This window comes from Euprymna scolopes, chromosome 13 (assembly GCF_053919585.1).
Source record: "Euprymna scolopes isolate OS-2025 chromosome 13, ASM5391958v1, whole genome shotgun sequence".
NCBI classification, from domain to species: Eukaryota; Metazoa; Mollusca; class Cephalopoda; order Sepiida; family Sepiolidae; genus Euprymna; species Euprymna scolopes.
The window spans coordinates 96,998,377-97,020,598 of NC_136494.1; the positions used below are offsets into that span (position 1 = coordinate 96,998,377).

Sequence of the window (22,222 nt, forward strand, 5' to 3'; positions counted from 1 at the left end):
CTAGGATTACTAACTAGTAGGACCTTTGGAAATTCTATAGAATGAGAAATATATTTAACCAATAAATGTTTTAATAAAGATGATATTTTTTTGTATAGCACAAAAAATGAGCTTTTGGATACAAAAACCAATAACATGCAGAAAACATGAATTAACATTTCTTTGAAAATAGTGTCAATTGTATTTTAAATACAGAACTTATCCAAAAGAAATAAATTAATACGTACTAATAAATACTCAGAAAGTAATATTGTGCTACATAGTTTAATACAAATAATGAAATCACATTGTAAAAGAATTTACTCTTTCAGTCCAGTACCTCTTAGCAATGTTAATTTTTTTTTGTCCTGCTTCATTCAAATGTTTTTCTTTTTTTTTTTCTTTTTTTTTTTTTTCGTAACATTATACAGACTTCTTTCTTTGAAGAACCACTGCACATCTAAATCATTACAAGTTCATTTCGTACACCGTTACAACAGTGATCATATATTATCATGGTACTGATATTCGAAAACGAGGCTACATCAAAGTAGGGGGTTCTTGTGAAAGGTTGCCAAATTCTCCTTTTTAAAAAGCCAAATTTTGCAAATTTTGCTTTTTCTGAGGCAGTTTGGCCTTCAAAAATTGTATTTGGCCTTTTTTAAAATGTAACATACGAACTACAGAAGGATTTATAGATTATATATTATATAGATGAAGAGTCATGTTAGCTAAAGAATACTCATTATACCTAACATAATTCCTACTTGTAAAGATTAAAGTGATATATGGACTTTTTCTGAAAACATTAGTAAATTTTTTTTTAGGTTTGGAATCCATACTTGATTCTCTTTTCCAAATAAATTTCACATTAAAAAAAACATTATCTAGGGAGATTCCATTAAGTTGGACTATTTGAACTCTCATCTATTATTCTCACAATGTTTCGGCCAATGTAACCTCAGACTTTCTTCAGGTATATCTTGTTGAACTTGGGGAATCTTTGTTAAACTCTGGAATCTGAATGGAACCTTATATTTCATTCACAGAGTAGCATGTTTAAGATAAACCTAAGATTTCAAGTTGATTCATCAAAATATTTTAAAAACTAACACGTACTATCTATTCAAAGATCTAAGTCTAATGTCTGTTCTCATCAGTCTCGCGAGGCCATCATCCCAAACATTACCTCATCTAAAAAGAGAGATTTTGGATTTATTGCCAGAGGAGTTCTCACCATGGGATTCTGACAAGACTCGAGAAATAATTTTTGTATTTATCAGAGTACCCTTCCCTGGAGGTGAGTGAATTACCATTATAAAATGATCTTGTTAAATTTTACTGCTTTGTGAAACAACCAGTTTTTAGTATTTGCATTATGTATGATTGTGGTTCTATCACCTTGAAACATCTAATCACCATAATTACTCATAATTATTGACTTCCTCCCCATGAGGATAGATGTGGATACAATGTCTACTTTTAATGTAGAGATAATTCAGTTCTTCAAAACGAAACAAAAATATAATTTGCCTCAATCTAGAATGATTTCTCCTTCAATGAAAAAAACCTTTTATATTTTGTAATATCTGTTCTGATATTAGCATTTTAATGTATTGGAACAAATATGGTGTTTTACTCTGAGCCAAAAGGTCAAATAAGCAAAGCTTATATAACTGAATAGGGATTCTGTGTCACTTTGAAATACTCGTCCTTGTCAGATCATCAAAGTTAAGCAGTGTTGCACCTGGTCAGTATATGGATGGGTGATCATTGCAGAATACCAGGCAACGTTATTAAAGAGTCTTAAATACTATTACAATATTATGCACCTGATATAGAATGTGTATTTCAGCTAGTAGGTAATACAAATTTGAAACTTCATTTTTTTTTCTATGCCTTATAGCAGTGTCTATGGCTGTATTATTACTTTGAAACACCAGTTGTTATTTGATCGCTAAAATTAAGCAATGTTGATCCTGATCAGTACTTATGTGTGACGATTTGAGAATACTAAGTTAATTTCTCTTATACTTTTAGGAAACATAATCAACCACCCCTCCCAACAATTATGAGTGAAATAGTTTGATAGACTAAACTCTCAAGCCTTGGAAGTCTTGGAAAAGGAAAACTAAAAAAATAACCAGTCTCCTTCTCCACTTTATCCCAGTATTTTTCTGTTCGTTTTGAATTTCTCCTTGCCACTGAACTGTAATAACATTAGGTAAATGAAAAGCAGTTGTGATTGCACAACACTTGCTTCACTGTTCAGTTTCTGTTCTGTCTCCTCTTGGATCTTCCGACCACTCTGTTGTATCAATTAAGATAAAAATGAAATAAGTCCCCAGACGTACCTCTCCATCGTACAGTATATCGATACACTAAGGCTGACTGGGATAGCTTCCGTACATTTATATCGGATCTACCTCTGCGTTCCATGTTTAAAAAGGATGTGTCCTTTATAGTATCAGACCTGACAGAATGGTTAATTGTAGGTATAGACCGTTTCATACCCTCAAAAAAGTTCCAGCAAAAGCCTAACGGCCAGCCATGGTTCTCCCCAGAATGTGCTGCAGCCATTGCGCACAGAAATCACTTTTTCCACTGCTTCCAACGTAATAGATGTATGGAAACTAAAGCCGCTTTCAGGACTGCCAGCAACCACTGTAAAAGAGTAATAAAGAACGCAAGAGAGTTGTATGCTCAGTCCGTCAAATCCAAAGTAGCTGAGCAGCAACTTGGTTCCCACCAGTTTTGGCAAATAGCAAACAGAATCCTGAACAGAAGCGTGTGCTCTATCCCAACTATCATCAATGGACCTGAGGTAATCTCGTCAGCATCAGACAAAGCCAAACTCTTTGTCAAGAACTTTGCAGCTAATTCTACCCTTTGCGACCAAGGCCGCAAACCCCCAATATTTCCTCCTGTATCAGAAAACACGCTATGTGATATACATATATCTGTACATGATGTTGCCAAGCTAATCAAAAACCTTGATTCCAGTAAAGCAACTGGCCCTGACGGTATTCCAATTATAGTACTCAAAAAACTTCAACCAGAACTAGCGCCCATACTTAAAAAACTGTTTAAACGTTGTCTTAAGGAGAATAGCTTCTCATCACCCTGGAAAATCTCATCAGTATGCCCTGTATTTAAGAATTCAAGTGATCGCTCATCCCCCTCTCAGTACAGGCCAATAAGTCTCCTGTGCATCATGAGTAAGTTGCTGGAATCTGTGTTAAATAGAGAAGTAATCAACCATCCCAACAAAAATAACCTTCTTAGTAACACTCAATATGGTTTCCGTTCTGCTAGATCTACAGCAGATGTGTTTACAGTTATATCTCATAGGATTAGCAAATCTCTCGATGGAGGCAACCTTTCTAGGGCAATTGCTCTTGACATATCTAAGGCCTTTGATAGGGTATAGCATAAAGGTTTACTTCACAAGATCTCTATCTATGGTATAGCTGGAAAATGTCTTCTCAATTATTAAATCCTTTCTTTCTGATAGGTTCATAAGAGTAGTAGTTGAGGGGCAAAAATCAGAAGCTGACAGTATAAATGCTGGAGTCCCTCAGGAGTCCATCCTGGGCCCAACTCTTTTCCTGATCTACATTAATGATTTTCCAAATCACATCCTTACATCATTTGTAGACATTTATGCTGATGACACTACCATTTATGGTAGCACATCTAAGACAGTAAACGACCAAGTTCTCTCGATTCTCTCTCCTCTGATCTTGAGCACGTGGTACAATGGGGAAAGAAGTGGCTGGTTACTTTTAATGCATCTAAAACCAAGCTTCTCTCTTTACATCATCAACACTCTGATCCCCATCTGGCATCAATTGAAATGAATGGCTCTCGTCTTGAGGAGGCCTCAAGTTTTGACAAGCTTCTGGGCTTGACCTTTTACTCCTGATCTTAAATGGAACACGTACATCAAATCTGTTGCTAAGGCCGCTGGAAAAATGGTGGGATTTTTCTATCAATCCAGTAGATATCTCACTGCTGATGCAATTCTCTATCTATATAAGAGCCAGGTACGTTCAAGGATGGAATACTGTTGCCACATCTGGGCAAGAGCTGCTAGAAAGGACTTGTCCTGCCTTGATAGAGTTCAAAATAGACTTCATAGCCTCATAGGAGATGTCCTTTTCTCTTCCCTGCAACCTCTATCTCACAGAAGAGATGTTGCGAGTTGGATCATTTTATCATGAAAATATCATGGAAAGTGTTCGACTGAGCTTCAGTCTATGGTCCCCCCTCGCCAAACTTTCACAAGAAACACTCGTCTAGCTGAAAACACGATCAATAATTCCCCCCACTCTTTATCGGTGCCTAAATCTAAACGTAGATTCCATGAAAAAGCTTCTTTCTTAGAACTGCACGCCTGTGGAATTGTCTTCCGTTTTCCTGCTTTCCAGCTGACTACAATCTGATTGTCTTCAAGTCTAACGTAAACAAGTTCTTGATGAGCCATTTCATATAAGTTAACAAATTTACTGAATTTCCATTACTAATGATTACTATATTGTCCAATTTCTACTGTACACTCTTTAACCCTTATCCTCGAGTGGCCTCTTGGCCTTGATAATGTGGTGATTCCTGTGTAAAAGAAAAAAGAAAGCTCTTCATTGTGCAGGCACCCTTTAAGAGTTTTTTTCATTGTCTTTTGAGATAGAAGGGTACTAATCAATGAATAGTCTCTTGTGAGTCTGATTGCAGTACTAGCTTATATTGATTACAATATTTGGCTTCTAATTTCAGATCTATTTTGATCATCTGTCTAAAAGTAGAAAGTTGTAAATATTTTTTTTATGGATTAGTCCAAGTATTACTATAAAAGGCTCTGTCCATCGATCTGCAAGTTGGTTCCTGGATTTATGCAGTCATGCTCAAGTTTAAAATAGCATTTTTATCACATGTTGAATGGACACATGTTAAGAATATCTTTTTTGAGACCTGTGCTGATCTTAACAATCTGATAATCAGTTGCATTTAAATTTGAAATATTTTTTATGGAGTAGATACCAACATGAACCGAGTACTTGGACATGCCGAGTTCGAATTTTGTCAGTTCTTGATTTGTCTTGTGAAAGGGATATATTCTTTTTGAAGTAGCTGAGTGGTTTTGGCTACAGTATTGGAATAAGTCACTTCATTGTGGTCGGAGCGGCTATATTCTTAAGCGTGAGGCTTTCAGCATATCTTTTGAGGTCTCTCTTAAGCGTCTTTATCAATCGGTATTTATTACTTAACCATATTCTTGTGAGAAGGAGCCCGGATGTAATCCTATTCATTACATTAGTTCCATAACATCATTTTCATTATGGATGTTGTCAGACGTCATAGGGTCTCTTCTAGAGAAAAATGAGGAAACTAATAGCAGCAATAGAATCGAGCCAATAAAAAATGCCTATTCATATGAATTTGTTTTTACATAGAAGATGCTATTTCCTTTGTATTATTTGCATGATTCAGATTACTGTTCACATCTTGAGTGTTAATTTACATAATGTTTTCACTGATGTAACCTCTGACCTTCGAGTGTACCTTGTTGAACTCAGAATCAGCATGGAATTTCGAATAGAACCCTTTAATCAATGGGGGGTAGCATGCTCTTGTTTTGTCAGCCATGACCTGGTAGAAGTCTTAATTTGCAATTGTATTCTTCATATTCGCGACTTTGTGGAAACATAATGTCTTTGTGTTTGCATTTTCCATTCTCTTTTCATTAAAATCTTTTCTGCTTTCTTTCTTTAATCAGCCACCACATTTGAAATATCACTATTCTTCAATTGTTGTATGCAATCATAAGGTTTCGCATTAACTTTTACAGATTCGTGCTTCATTTTTATGGCAATTTTTTTCATTCGTTTTTTTGTGCTTAAGTATGAATCTTCATATTTTAAAACTTACATAGTCGAGTTTTATATAACTTGATGTGTCAGTTGTGACGACAACCCTAAAATGTGGTTTCGATTGACTCCAGGCTTGAAACTTGTTAAAAACAAAACCATTTTCTTTGTTTAGAATATTTTCATTGCAAATCATTTGGATTGAATGGACACATCTTCAAAATGTTTTTTTTTTTCCTTTTTAATTTTCTTTTTCTTTTATTCAGTCGTGTTTCAAAAATCATTTCTCAACTGTTTTACACAGGTTTTTCTTATTTTTCCTTTTTAAATAGGATTCTAAAAAAAAAAAAAAAAATGAACCACTTTCTTTGTATGGTCGTTCCCATGAAATGATTAAAAACTCGTACTTGCAAAATCTTTATTTTCATAATTTATTTTTGCCTTTTCATTTTCAACTCTGAATATTTTGTTGTTGAAAGCAGTAAATGTCACTCTTGCTATCCTGACGAATGACATTTAACAATTACTGAAAGCAGAAGCAAGTTTCAAGATAAATCCCTACCCTCCTTTCTTCTCAATGATGTTGTAAACCTCTACTCATTATCTTACCATTCATTAACTGTTGTGCTTTTACTGGAGGCTTTTTGCCAAGATGAGCAATCATTAGTTTTAAATGTTTATTACATCGTTGGGGGGAGTGTGGGGGTCTCATAGTGTCATTATCTGTTGCAAAAATAGATGCTCGTTCAGGAGTGGCTGGGAAACTGAAAATCTTTGTTAATACGGCCCCCCCCCCCTAAAAATGTATAGAAAGAAAAGAAAGACTGAATTTTTGTTTTTGTTTTACATGGACTGAATCTGCTTTTAATTATTCCTCAATATTAATTCGAAAAGCCATAGTTTTTATTGTTGTCCATATTTTCTTAAATTAAGGCCATTAGTTATGTTTCATAAAATTTTGGATGAAGTTATATGATTAATGCAGAAAGCTCATGGAGCCGGATTTTTCTGAAAAATTTCTACTTGTCTTCCAGAGAGACTAAAATGCCACTTCGCCGTCCAGTGGCTTTTTATTTTCCCCACCAAATACCTTCTTTGATTCTGATTTTTTTTCTAGTCCTTTTTCAGATTCTTCAGAAGTGTTCCGATTGTTCATAAAAAGAAATCAGAATAGACTTTGCTCTTACTCAAAAGGTTAGAAGACAAATGGCATCAATATGGCAACCTAATGTCAGACTACAGACTGTCTAATTAACCGGAAATATTGACACCCTTTCTTGTATTTACTTTTTGTACTATATACCTAACTGCTGTTCACGTCTTTCTTAATGAACATTTCCTAAAGCCACAATACTAAAGTATATGTAAAAAGAATAAATAAAAGATTAAAAATATTTAACCAAAGTAAAAAAAATAAAAATTTTTCCCCCCCATTTCTTCACCCTTTTTCTATGTTGCTTATCTCTACCTCCTCTTCCCTCATTGGGAAGCATTGCTAAATTGAAGATGGGTGGAACGACAAATAGTGTTAATATAGAAATTTGCAGAAATCAAAGGAAGAAGTGTTTGTTTTTCTTTCTTCAAACATCTGCTACTTCTTTTGATGTAATAAAACTTAAAATTTTGCTTTATTAAAGCAGATTTTATTGCAATTTTATCATTAAATTTTGTAACAGCATTTACAAAAACTGGAAATAGAATTAAAGAATATGTGAAGTTATGAAAATATATTTATGGCAATCAAGCTATACAAAGACTTCCGTGTTTCATTCCCTTTGGGAATTTTAGCCTGACGATTCCCTATGAGGATAAAATATGGAAGCCTCTGTATAACTTAATTGCCATAAATATATTTTCATAATTTACTACCTGCTCTACTCGCATAGTGAGCGCTGTTGAAATAAATACTGAAAATTGATACATAAAATATAGCTCATGGCATTTTGAGGGTACATGAAATATGTGTGTGCGCGTGCTAGCAGAGTGACTTTATGTTGACCGGGATTGAATGATCAATGAATGTTTTATACTCCCATAATTTTATTGTCATTGAAATCGGTGAAATAGACTATTTCTCAATCAAATCGATTGATTGCCTGCTCTAGTTGGAGACCCATCATGATGCACCAGGAAAAAGCTCACATACATCTCGCAGTGATTTAGTTAACAATACAGTGTAGTCTATATTGCATTGTAGAAAACCTACTGTTGATTTTATAAAATTATTTTTATATATAATGGCTTGAATTAAAGCTTAAAATGCAAAAGTCAAGTATCATTCTTCAATTATGCTCTAAACAGAAACATTCATTTTGAACACGCCCCTATGATATCAAAGAACCTACTGTTGATTTTGTTAAGCCTTTCGGCTTGTGATAATAAAACTTCTCGGATGCACTTATGATGCTAGGCTGTATAAGGTTTTGACTTTAGTCAAAATCACCTGTTTCTTCTTTCATAAGATTATTTCGATTATCAATACTTATCGAAGACATTCCAATACAAAACCTATCTAAAAACACTACTAGGTACATAAAGTACCTTTGTGTAAAATTTCATAGAAATTGGCCCAGTCGCTTAGGAGTCCATAGGGAACAAACTCTCTCTCTCTCTCTCTCTCTCTCTCTCTCTCTCTCTGTTCCTTTTATATGATAGTAGATGTGTCATTTTATTTAAATACAATACCTTACTGCATCTAGTGGAGATAGCCATCTTTCATGGGTATATTCAGTGGATACAATGATATATAGTATTTAAATAAATTAAGAAATATTTGGTTCATATATTTTATTTTTTTTATTGATGGTTACTGCTTATCAAGGCCTGGTAACCACTCAAGGACAGGGGTGAAAAGGATTGTTGGTTGGATGATAATCACTGACATAAGATTGGAAAGAGTGGGTGGAATGTGCAGAAGATTACTTAAGAGGACTTGATTTTTCAAAGAGTGGTTCAACCAGTATTTGTTTACATTAGGTTTGAAAGCAATTATGTTTTTGTTGATTGGGAAGCCAACACGTATCTTGTTCCACAGATGGAATGTTCTTGAAAAACTTTTTTTCATGGAAGTTCCGTTTTTTTTGTTTTTGTTTTTTTTTTAAACGGAAATCGCTTCAAGCCACTTAATGTAAGAGCAAACAAAACAAAAAAAAAAAACTACTTCACGGTTCAAGACTTGCCAACAATAAGTATTAGATGGAATAGATTTTGACCCAGAAAGCAGCAGTTCTTCCCTCTTTGTCAGAAACATTGCTCCTGGAATGTGAGGACTAAAGGACAAAATAAAGGAAGTGAGTTACGTGACTGATGAAAGTAAACTCAAGACTCACTTTCTACTTTTTTTTTTAGGTACAGAGAGAAAGTAAAAAATAGTTCTTTGATTTTGTTGTAGTTATGACTCATAACTACAACAAAAGCAAAGAACTATTTTAATGAGTTCTTGCTGTAGATGTTTTATTGGTGGGACCTTGGATTGAAGCTCTGAGCATCGACCATGAACATAACGATGCAGATGAGTTCTTACTATGAATGTACTTTTTTAGTTTTAATTTTTGCTAACATAAGGCACATTATATATATATATATATATATATATAATTATTTTGTTTACCTAAAATTGAATAAATTAATATCCTGCTCTTTTTATTGAGCACTATCAGCAACCTCATTAAAACAATTCTTGTGCATGAAAAAATGTAATCCCATAGTTTAAAAATAGTCAAATTTTACTTATAAGTTTTTGCCTTTAAAAAAAAAATACAGTCGAGGAATCTTTTTTGTATTTCTCAAAGAAATACATGAATTTTTGATTTATTATATTTTCATTCTTTATCGAGTGAAATTTTTTTTTTTTTAAATATCTAAAAAAAGAAAAACATTGAATGAAATAGAAAAAATTATCGTCAACATCCATTACTTGCTGGGCAATATAGGCAGAACATAGGCTTCCAATAAAAAAAATCAAAAAAATCAACGTGGTTTAAAAAAATAAAAAAGGTTTTACACTTTAGACTTTACAGGTAAATTTCCAGAAAACACTTCTTTTTTTTTTTTTTGTTTTAATTCACAATATATTATTTATTGATCTTTTATTTTCAATTTGTGATATATAAAAAACTTTGGTGAGTAAATTAATTATTATAATTTTAATAGACATTCCAAAATGGGGGGGGGGTTCAAAAAAACGTTTGTCTAAAATATTATATTCGGTTTATTGGAAAAAGCATAAAATTTCACATTAACCCTGAAAATATCGTAAAAGTTTAACTGATAGAAAAACTTTGATAGATTTTTAAAGTTTAAAAATTAACTCGTAAAATTCAGTTGATTTCATTACGTAAAAATAATAGCTGCACGAAGGCGCGCCGGCACTTTGTAAACACTGTTTTTTAAAAAATAAAAAATATTTCTATCTTTTAAACAACTTTAATAGTTTATTTTGGAAGTATATTCCATAAAGAAAATAAACAACCCACTTTAAAAAGAGAAATTGTGAGTTTTTTATATTTTATTCGCAGTTTCGTGTTAGGGGTGTCAAAAATTCTGATACACCTAGTGTTGAGCTGACTAAAGTATTCTCTTAAAAATAGAAAACTGTTTTCTGCTTTCGTTTTACTAGTCATTTTTTATTCTGAGTTTGTCAATTAAAAAAAAAAATGTTTTCAAGTTTTTCAGTTTTGATTTCCAAACAATACTATATCGATACAAGGTTATTTATGCCATTTTTCGCGTTCGCTGTTTTTTTAAATTTTTTTTTTATTTTTCAGATTTTTTAAAAGAAGCTTTAACATCGTTCGTTTTGCATCACGTTCGTTTTTTTTTTTGTTTTTTTTTTCCAATCACGTTTGCATTTTCTTTTCTTGTTTTTCCGATTTAAAGAAATTTTAACATCCTTCGTTTTTTTTTCTCTTTTTTTTCTCCCCCGATTTTTTAAAGACGTTTTAACATTGTTTTTTTATATATAATATTTAAACAGGGTTATTACTTTGCTTATTCTTTTATTTTGATTGCCCCCCCCTCACACACCTCTAAACACCTGGGCAACGCCGGGTACCTCCCCTAGTAACAAATAAAAGGTATTTGTACACTTATGCTACTATGCTGAAATAATAACGTTATTATTTAGAAACCCATTCTTAACATGGGGAAGGAAGGTTTTTTTTTTAACTATTCTGTACATTCACCTAACAATTAAATAAAAAATATACCGTGAAACTTTAATTTATCTTTAACTCATTGTCAAGACCATTTTTTTCGAATCTGTAAAACAAACCCGTTTTTGTTTTTTTTGTTTTTTTTTTTAACTCAGGATATCTAAATGATAATAATTAGCCGGTTCGATAAAGAATTTCATTGTGATGCATTTTGTAAATTTTTACCTTGTTTTTACCTTAACATTTTTCTTTAAAATGATGACTACCTTTTAAGGTTTTCGGGTATGCTGAAAACGAATATAGCATTTAAATTTCCCGCAAATAAGTAGCTTTCCGAATATTAAGCAATGCCCTTTCTTACGTTATTGCTGGTGGCCATCTTGGTATGTGCGTTTGTGCATAGTTTCTCAGGGTTCCGTTTGCGTGTTCGTGCGTACCAAGATGGCCATCAGTGATATCATAAGAAATGACATTGCTTAATATCCGGAAAACTACTTATTTGCAGAAAATTTAAATGCGATATTTGTTTTCAGCATACCCTAAAGCCTATAAAAGTAATCATTTTAAATGTTAAAGTGAAAACAAGGTAAAATTTACCATTTTATTTCTTTGTTTACATAGTTGAATTTTCAGTACAACAACAATAGAATTGACAAAAAGTTACCATCAACTGGTGAATATACAGTTGTTGCTTATCAGTATTCCTGGTATCCTCGTACTGTAAAAGTTACATCAAGGATTCATGTAGAGTACGATTTAGCATCTCAGAAAAGAGGGGTATATTTTGGGCCAGAAAGAGAGGATTTACAAAATTGAAAATTGGACTGGTCCCAAAATGCATAAGTTCTGATCGACTATGGGAATTTCCATCTTTTACAGAAATCCAAAATCTATATGAAAAATTTTCTTTGATTTATTTCTGAGATTAATTCATATCTACTTAATGTTTTTTTTCTTTGAGGGAAGTAGTAAATACCGGCCATGAATGCTCTTTAGGCATTCAATGGCTACACCCAAGATTAAGCTCTCCTTTGATGAGGAGGCAGGAAAATGCCTATTCTCAATAAATCTATATTTAAATACCACTGTAATACTTAGTTTTGTTCATAAATAGACACCCACTGTATGATACTATGCACCAGTTTAAAAATTGAAATTTGTACATCTGAATTTATAATTCATGGCTTAAAAAAAAAAAAAAATTAATAATTTAAAAAACAAAACAAAAAAAAAACAACTCTATAATAAAATATTTAGAGGTTTTTAAAAAAAATCGGAATCTGGAAAAATATTTGAATCATTCCATTACTAATTATTTCCGTTGGACCAAATTATCTTTTTATAATAAAAAATTGATTAAATATACAACTGCTATGAAAACCCCTGATACTTTCAACTTTGTACACCACTTTTTTTTTTTTTTTTTTTTTTTTTTTTTTTTAAATCTTAGATAACACTTTGTTTTAACACATGTAAATTCTGTGTGAAATCGTTCTTTTAAATAGCAAAGAAAATTTCTCTTTTCTGTTAATATCAACATACATGCATCTATCTTATTCTGTATTGTCATTAAATACGACTGATCTTTTGCAAGTAACAAATATGTCAAAACTAAATTTTTTTTATCTGTAAAAGAAAACTTATACTAATTAAAACACACACATTGGAGTTCAGACCTAATTTTTATGTTTAGTTTCAAATCTATTTTGTTTCTTTTTGGTTGTGTTCGTATGTGCACGAGAACTTGATGTCTATTAAAATGCATTTGATGCTATCAAGTGTGTTGTGTTTGCTTGACACGTTTGCTTATTTAAGAGTAGGGTGGTTTTTGTTGGATATTAAGTTTGTGGTTATCTAGTCTGTGTCTAAAAGCTAATGTTGTTTCACCTATTTATCTGCGATGAGATCTATTTATTTTTTTCTAAAATTCTCACAAATTTATGCAATTCAGAGTGTAAGGTAAATAATTTTCCCTAAAGTAGTCTTGTCTACATTGAAGTTTTCCTTTTCAGGATTTTAACTGACTTCTCATATTCCAAAACTTTCCTTCGTTTAATCATGTTATATCTAGCTACGATACATGATTCTTTACTTAATCTCTGTATCATGTTTGTTTTATGCACCATTTCTTTTAGGTTAACAGTGTACTTAATTTCTATATTATATACTAGCTGCCACTACTCGGTATTATCCTAGATCATTTTTGCTTTAATTATTGATTTGATTGAAATCTAAAATAGACATTTGCTTTTATATATAAAAAAAAAAAAAAATGTAAAAAGTAGATCAAATATCAAATATTTATTAATGCAAAGTTACCCGCCTTTGTTTTAAAGATGTCATTTTGAAAAATACTTTGATTGGATGAAATAATTTCTCGTATGGATTAAATTGAATTGCACATTTTTTTCTTGCTAAGAACATACACCAATATTGTGCACACATGCATACACATGCAAAACAACTGCCGAACATATCATAGATAGCTACTATTTATTAAATCTTTGTCTTTGTATTATTTACGGCTTCGAGATTAAGTTTATTTAAATTATATTCTGTCTTAAGGGTAAATTCATAGATAAATCTGCAACCATAGCAGATATCTCTATGCTAGCATTTATAAAGTGTGAAAAAGTATACACAGGGCAAATGTCTTGTTCTCTCTTAAAAATAAAACCATGCATGAGAAACATTGTACATGATATAGAAATGGTGGCATTTATACAGGATGGGTTAAGCCAGCTCCTTACATAAAATGCGCAGCATCTCTGAATGCTGACTATGCACCAATGGCCTGCAGCAGCCAAGATAGTTATGGGCAGCCAATTCTGAGACCAGTGGCAAACAACGTAGATTAAATAGCGACACACTAAACACACAATTATACAGAATATAACAATCAGTCATATTTTGTACCTGAAGACACAGAAAGAATGGTTTAAAAATAAGCATAATTGATATGGATGAATCTTGAATATAAGACTGTTAACATAGAACAGTTGGCAAAATTATTAAGTGAATAAAAGGAGTTGCGTTTCTTGCAATCATAACACTCAGTATCAAATTGATAGAGCTTTACAATAATAATAATGTAGACAAATTCTAGAGATCTCTAATTAAATTATATGTTTGTATGATTAGCAGTTGTGTATGGAATCTCATGGAGGTGTATTTTTGCAAACTGTCAGCCACACCTATCCTCTACAGGTAGTCTGGTCCATCGATCACCATGTGATGCTCAAGTTTCACCAGTGCCTTCTAGTAACTGCTTGGGCACACCAGTGGATACACTTAGGCAATGGTCTCTGCCGAGAGGCAAACTCTGTTAGCATGATTAGGTTGGTGTATGTCTTCTTCTTCCCTATTATACTCCTCTAGTTGCAACAGGCTGGAGTAGTGGATGGGAGCAGTTTTGGAATCTGGAATACTTGCTTCAGTCCCGGCAGTGCCTGGTGGATGAATTCACATAAAGGACAATGATGGAGGTTAACTATTTATGACATGGACACCAATAGCAATCTATCAGACCTAATTTCTTTGCGTGAAGACTTACATGGCGACTGAAAATATATGGCCAACAATGACCATTTCATAGTTGCTGTGCAGGCTCTAATCTGAACAAGTTGGGCTGATCACTGAACTGAGTTATTAAACATGAAACTGCAGTAATGACCTTCAAGTTGAATTATATTAAAGTATGTAATTGCAATTGTAGCTTCATAATTTTTAATCTACAAATCTAGAATATTTACTTCATTAATGTAAATGTCAATAGATTGTAGACTGTTGTAATTGGTCTTATTTTTTGGTATATTTGGGATTGTCTGCAAAATAAGTTGAGATGATAAATGCTCTCCTCCTCCCTCCCTCTGTACCTACTTGGGCAAAGCTGTTGCTTCCTCAGCAGCCAATCAAAAAAAAGCTAAAGGAATGGACTTTAGTCACACCTTTTTATATTACTAACAATATGGCTAAATCAACCAATAGTTTCAGGGTCAAGTAATATTAGAAATAAAAACAACCCAAACACGATAAAAAAAATTCAAATTGAGTTGATTTAAAAATAAAAAAAATGTTATTGATTTATAAAATTTTACTGAATATATTAAAGTTCCATTGTCATTTAAATTTCTGTTTTAAACTTTTTGTCTTTCTTTTTTGTTAGAATTAATGAATTATACTTCGTTTGATAATTAGATGTTTGGACTGTGTGAATCTACTAGAACGTCATTAGTGGATTAATTTACATGGCAATTATAGCACTGATCTAATGAGTAATCAGTTGTAACTTAGGAAAATGGTGGATATATTTGCTGAGAAATATTAGCAAACTCGGCTATCTTACCATGTGAAATTTTAACCTTGCAGACGGACAAATGTGTACATTAGTTATCAAACAGACTTTTTTTTAGTGAAGACATATACTGGGTGGCTCAAAAATTAAGAATGGAATATCTTGAAAATAAAATTTATATTTGCTGGTAGCCTTTTGTTTTCATCTTTTGAACTTGAGTGGCACTAGCTGTACCTACCTCACTTTATTGGAATGAAAGATATATTTTGTTTTACCTTTTTTAAATCTTTTTTCAAAATTATGTCTCTTCTTTTTTTAAACAGGATTTTTAAAGTTAAATTTAATTATTACAGTATTGTTTGGTTGAACCAAATCATTAGAAATCTATAAAAACTCTCGCAATAAACATATTAGTATGATCGATTCATCCCTAGAATAACATACAACTTTTATGTCTATATATAGTGAGAGAAATATATATCTATAAAAGTGAAAATGTCTGTCTGTCTGTCTGTCTGTACATTTCCCTATCAAATAACTGTCAATTTTCAGTCTACAGGCTCAAAATTTGACATAGGGAGTATTGAGATTTTGGAAAATCTTTTTAATCCGTTTCTGGCCAGAAATTTGGCTGTTAAAGGGTCAACATTCAATGATTTGACCTTTGAGAACTCTACCAAACTCCTCCACCAATTTTAGGTCTAAACACTTGAAATTTTAGATAAAGGTACGTGGACATGGATCTAACTTTATACTTTGATTTGAGCCCAAAACAATAAATGTTAAAGGGTCATAATTGGGGTCAAATTAAAAAAAAATTGATCTCTGCGATCTCTACCAAATTACTCAACCAATTTTTGGTCTAAACATTTGAAATGTTACATAAAGACATAGGGCAAGCTTTTTAATCGTTTTTTTTCTGAAAATTTGGCTTCCAAGGAGTCAACAAAATATTTTAACTTTGCGATCTTTAGCAAACTATTAAGCCAATTTTGGGTCTAAATATTTGAAATTTTACATGAAGGGTATTTAAATATGCAGCAAGCTTTTTAATCAGTTTTTGGGTGAAAATTTGGCTGTCAAGAGGTCAAAGTTTACAGAGTTTACCTTTGCAGACTCTACTAATCTCCTCCTCCAATTTTGTGTCGAAACACTTGAAATTTTATATGTAGGTTACTTTGACATGGGTCAAACATTTTAATTTAGTTTGAGCTCAAAAAAAAAAAAAAATTGACGTCTGCTGTCTCTACCAACTTTTCTCTATGGTAATTAAGGAAGCCTATTATTATATAGAAAGACATTACCGTAAATATTCACACTTTTTAAGATATATATATATGCACATAAAGTTATGAACAGTACATAAGACCCGAGCAAAGCGCAGAACTGCTAGTATATATATATAAATCTTGTGATTTTCTAAATTTATTTCAGCTATATTTTCATTCTGATAGTTATTCTTCTTTATTAGAGACTTGTATTCCTTAACCAGTCCTGTAAATAACAAAATCCAATAAATATAAATATTGTATTTCTAATGTACACCGATTGATATGCACCAAATAATGTGAATTCACAGATTTCCTTAATTTGTATATGTTTTGTCTTTGCAGAGAGAATATGCCAAGTCATTTCAAGATAAAAGAGTATTGCCCAATGGTATTTCGAAACTTAAGAGAGCGCTTTGGTGTTGATGATATAGACTATATGGTAAGTATTTTAGTTTGATCTCTGAAATTCATTACAAATAAGTTTATTCTGACCCAAGAGATTCTTAGAAATTTCAACAAATTAACTTTGAAGCAGTTTATCATAGAGAATTACATTTAGGATACATAATCTCTGTTCAATCTGAAAAACAGAATTGATTCAATGACCTCTGTTTCTTTGGTGCTTTTCCAGTATTCCCCGCACATGAAAAAACAAAAGTAAAGAAAAATCTGCATGAAGTAAAGTACCCTTGACAGAAAGAAAATATCGTACACAAAAAAATCATGTAAATTGATCAAGTAGTTTTATTTTTAAATAAGAAAATCAATTTTATAGCTAAATTGTGCATGACAATCTCACGACACCATCTTGAAAACAGGTTTAAGAAATAATTCAAACTTGCAAGATTTTAGAAAACCATACCTTAACATGGGGAAAGGGTCATTTGAATTTTTAAAATTTGCTTGAATTTGATTTTTTTATTTAAAAATGATACTACTTCATCAATTTATGATTTGTATTGTACGATATTTTCTGTCTTGAGTATGTACATCATACAAATTTTTTTATTTTTCATAGGAGAGGAATTCTAGATAAGTGCTATTTGTTTTTATCGGTCTGTTATGTGCTAATATCTACTAGCATTATCTTACATATATATTCACAGCTACTAAGCCACATTATGGTGCTTTTGTTCAGATGTTTTTTATTTTATTTTTTTTCAATAAAAACCTTATTAGATGACAATGCAAATTGGTATCTATCTCCAGCTTGGACTCTAGATTTGTCAATATAAATGTTGTGGACGTGTTGCCAACAACAAACTTTGGCATTCACCCTTTGTTATTCTCCCTCTCTCATGCAGTAATCCATATGTTAAAGTTTATTTATGTGCATTACTCTCGTTTTTATAAATAATCAAAGTTATCTATATTAATAAACCTTTGTATAAATTTACAATTTAACATAAGCATCCCAGTGATTTTTTTTTGTCTACAGACGATTAAAACCTAGATTCCCAACTTTGACGTTTGCAGCATACCTCTATGCATTCTCACTAAACATGCATCCCTGTGCATGTTTACAGTGGCAAAATAATAAAAATTGTTGCTTTTGTTTTACAATTAAAATCCAAATTGTTATCACATTGTTAGACGTTTTTATATCTTTGTTAAAATATTTTTCTAAATGTATCTAATTCCATCTTAACATGCTGTATGCTATTACCCAAGAACTTGATCTGTGTGTCTATCTATCTATATATATATATATATATATATATATATATATATATATAAGAGAGAGAGAGAGAGATAACAAGGTGAATTAGATCACAGATTAATCAATCTTGTGGTTCAAAGTCTTACAAACTATTTTTGGGAAGTAATATTTTTTATATAAGACAATCCCAGGGGGGAAAAAATTGCTCAATATACTAGATAGAGCAAATTAAAAATTGTAGGTTTCCGATTTAAATTTCTTTCAGAAAATATAATTTTCAAAACAAAAAATTATTGTTTGAACAAGGATACAGAACATTGAAAGTACTTTCCTAATCCATGGATTTTCGATGTAAGGTTCACCTCCTCAGAGGAAAGTCATTAGCAAAATATTTATTACTAGCCGGGGTGCCTAGCATTGCGCGGGTGTTTGGAAGAGTGTGTTGATCAAAAAAAAAAAAAAAGTGGTAGTATGCAGGAAGGCTCGAACCCGTACCACAAAGGAGAAAACATGAGAAAAAAAAAAGTGACGTCTTTGCCATTGCGTCCATCGCCAAACTGAAAGTAGTGAAGGTCTAAATTAAAGCTAGTCAATCGAAAAGTGACAAAAAAAAAGTGACCCCTCCTTGTAGAAAAGTGCACAGTTGAGGGTGAAGGAATTAATTTTTCAATAATTGTCATCCGAAGGGTTGAGCTTCAAAATGATACGGATCTCATGAAAATCCGTCGCCTCTGTCAAAAGTTTTAGGCAGACATACATACATGCATACATACATTTAAACAAACAGGTGAGATTTATATTATAGATGAATTGATATCATTTTACAATTTAGCATGTATATTGAAAATATATTAAAGATTAGTCTTTTAAAGAGACATAGAAAAGGACATCAGGCAAAATAGATTGAACAAAAAAACATATGGGGTTCAGGCATCTGACTAGAATGGTACTCCTGAAATAGAAAAAAATGTTGTTTTTACGTTCCATATTTATATTTTCAATGTATGTGCTAAATAGCAAAATTATATCAATTCATAATAAATATTTTTCTAATGACTTTCCTCTGAGGAGATGAACCTTACATCGAAAATCTGTGGATTAAGGAAAGTACTTTAAATGTTGTATTCCTGGCTCAAACAATAAATTTGTTTTGAAAATATTTTCTGAAAGAAATTTATTTATGAAACCTACAAGTTATATTAGTCTATTGGTTAATAACTGTGATTTAAAAAAATTGCTTTAAAATGTTAAAATAGCAAACTTGTTAGAACTGCCATTAATCGTTTTATGTTTCAATTAAATCACTTATGCTTTGTTTTAGTAAAATAGTTAATCCGTATTTTTCCAATCGCACCTTATAACTCTATTATTATTTGAGGAATCCATGACAATTCAAGAACACCCTATATTACATTGTACACTCTTGCAAGTTGTCTGGAACTGTTACTTGGCACTTGGTTAACAGATTGGCTTCCAACCAGATTGACTTGTTCAACAGGTTGGCTTACAACCAGATGGACTTTGTCATTCTTCATATAAGATTTTAAACATTATTGAACCAACTGACTACAAAAAAAACTGTCCTAGTGTTGTTCCTATATATGTCAGCTACTAGTTTGTGTTAATGAAAGTCAAACTATCTTAAGAGGTTGCTTTGACCTTGTAAAAAAAAATGTTCTATACTGGAAAGCGGTATTTATATTCTTTGCTTCTTTGGAGCTTGGATTGATAATGTATTCTAGATACGTATATTGCTGGAACTCGTGAAGGAGGAGATAGAGATCATTCAAATGTTAACTATCTTTTTTATTTCCTTAACTATGGATCCATTTTCTTAACCGAGTTGCTTCTGACTATCATCAAAGGATAAGAATCTAAATGCCTATAGATATCCCGATTTTATATGAAGTTCTTATTTGGAAAATGTTTTAAACCTGTTGCAGTAGCCATATCACACAATCAAACTTGACGAACGACATAGCCACCTTTTCCATATGGAGGGAAGATTCAGTTATGGTCAAACTCTCACAAATACACCTTCAAGCAACCGCCTGTATCTAGCCAACATTACTTAACTCTAAAAGCACATGACTTAATAATACAGAAATTGCAGTTATTTGTGTCAAGCTGCTTTTTATTGGAGTGGACATGCTGTACAGCCTCGGGTTCGCATAAAACTATTAATTCTCAAAGTTCTTGAGTTTAAGTATTAGTCATTCTGAAAACTAGTTAAAAACTGGTTTTAGTGGATGGACTTACACCACCGCCAAACATTTTTTTCCCAATGAATTCCTATCAATTAGTCATCAAATGTTCATATTGTTGTAAAAAAAAAAAAAATTGGAGAAATATATTTTCAAAGTTTATGGTGATTATTACAGCCATGAAGCTCATACTAAACAATCCCCTAAAGAAACCTAACCTCATGATTAAAAGATTAAAAATTTCATATATGCACCATTTTTAATACTCAGTGTGCAAAGGTGTAAAAATATTAAAAATGTGATCCAAATTGTAGATAGTCACATTCTCCCACATTCCATTTTAAAAACAGTGCAACACAATCAGATGAAACCGAAAATGCAATGAAAGCAAAAACATTAATTTTTAACTAAATTGAATCATTTCTATTTTTTTCGCCATTTTCAACAATTGAATATATTTAAAATTTTTATATTTATAGACTGTGACATTTGACTTATTATAGAGGAATCAATGTACATAATTTTTTATATATAAAACACCAATAACCATAATCGCAAAACACTTTTATAATAACAGTGCAACTAACATTGGAAGTTGGTATGTTACGATATGTTTAGGATGTTACAATATGTTTTAATAAAGCAAACAGTGCTTTGCTGTTTGCAGTTTTATTTCTCTAAAGAAAAACAATAGAAAAATGTTTCATGGAAAGTTAAAACTGCAAGCCTTAAAATTGGTTTTGGCAAATCTGTTTGCATTATCATATGATACTGGTTTTAAGTCCATAGTACAGCATCAAAGAAGTATTTGTTCTTTGTATGATCTTATATCTAATATTGAAGCCCCAATTTGGGAGTGTAAAGTCATCTTTTAATTACCATTACATCCTGATGTACTCTCACTTGGAAGAGTAGTATTAGGAGTATATGACAAGGTTAAATAGAACACATCCAGGCAACTGGTTCACTCCTATCCCAACTGATGTCCCTGTTGGTGGGGCATCAGAATATGCCGACTAATTCCTTGCAGAGAGTAAAAGTTCCTCAGTTACGATGGGTGGCAACTCGTGATGCCTTAGAACAGGATCCTGGTGGTTCAAGGACTTGGAGGTCAGGGTTTAGCCCCCCCCCCCTTCCCAACACATGACTTCGGCCCTTACCTTGGTTAGATGTGTGATTAAAGAGGCATGATCCAATCAATCAGCTGGTCATGTCAACCCTTTTTCAGATCTATAAAATCTGAATTAGGACAATGGCCAATCTTGCTGAGAAAGGACGCATACCCTTTTCTGTCCCTAGGTGAATAATTCTCTTGAGAATGAAAACCCAGGAACAAAAATTTAAACTGTCAATCACCAGCTTGAGTATATTGGCTATGTAGCCCTGATGTTACTAGGCAAATGGACTTCCCCCTAGATGCATCCTCTCATGGAGGTCTGAGGTGAATGTGGGATATAGTCAATGAAATCCCAAACTCTAAATTATGGCACCTGACAATAAATCCCAAGCCAATGCAAATAAAATTATGAAATTATGCAAGAGACCATATCTAGACACTGATACTTGTACAGACCCAGAGAGTGAAAAAAAAAGTAACCACTTATGATCCAACTACATAGATTATGAATTGGAAGACAAACCCATCACCAAACTCTCACCTTTCATAATAGAAGAATACCTCTCAACCACTGTTCAATAAAAGTAAAAAAAAAATAACGGGATGCTGAACTATTATTAAAAACTGTCACAATATAAACTAGAACTGTCACAATATAAAAATAAAAGCCTACCCCCATA

At 32.2% G+C, this 22,222-nt stretch overlaps 1 protein-coding gene across 3 annotated transcripts in view; it reads left to right on the forward strand.

Annotated features, from left to right (window-relative positions):
• The window catches only part of LOC145292097 (phosphatidylinositol 5-phosphate 4-kinase type-2 alpha-like), a 265,122-nt gene that overhangs the window by 179,709 nt on the left and 63,191 nt on the right, over nt 1-22,222 (forward strand). For all 3 annotated transcript variants that reach the window (XM_080138179.1, XM_080138180.1, XM_080138181.1), the window contains exon 3: nt 16,904-17,000. In XM_080138179.1, coding sequence (XP_079994305.1) covers nt 16,904-17,000 — 97 coding nt within the window. The remainder of the gene's footprint in view (nt 1-16,903; nt 17,001-22,222) is intronic.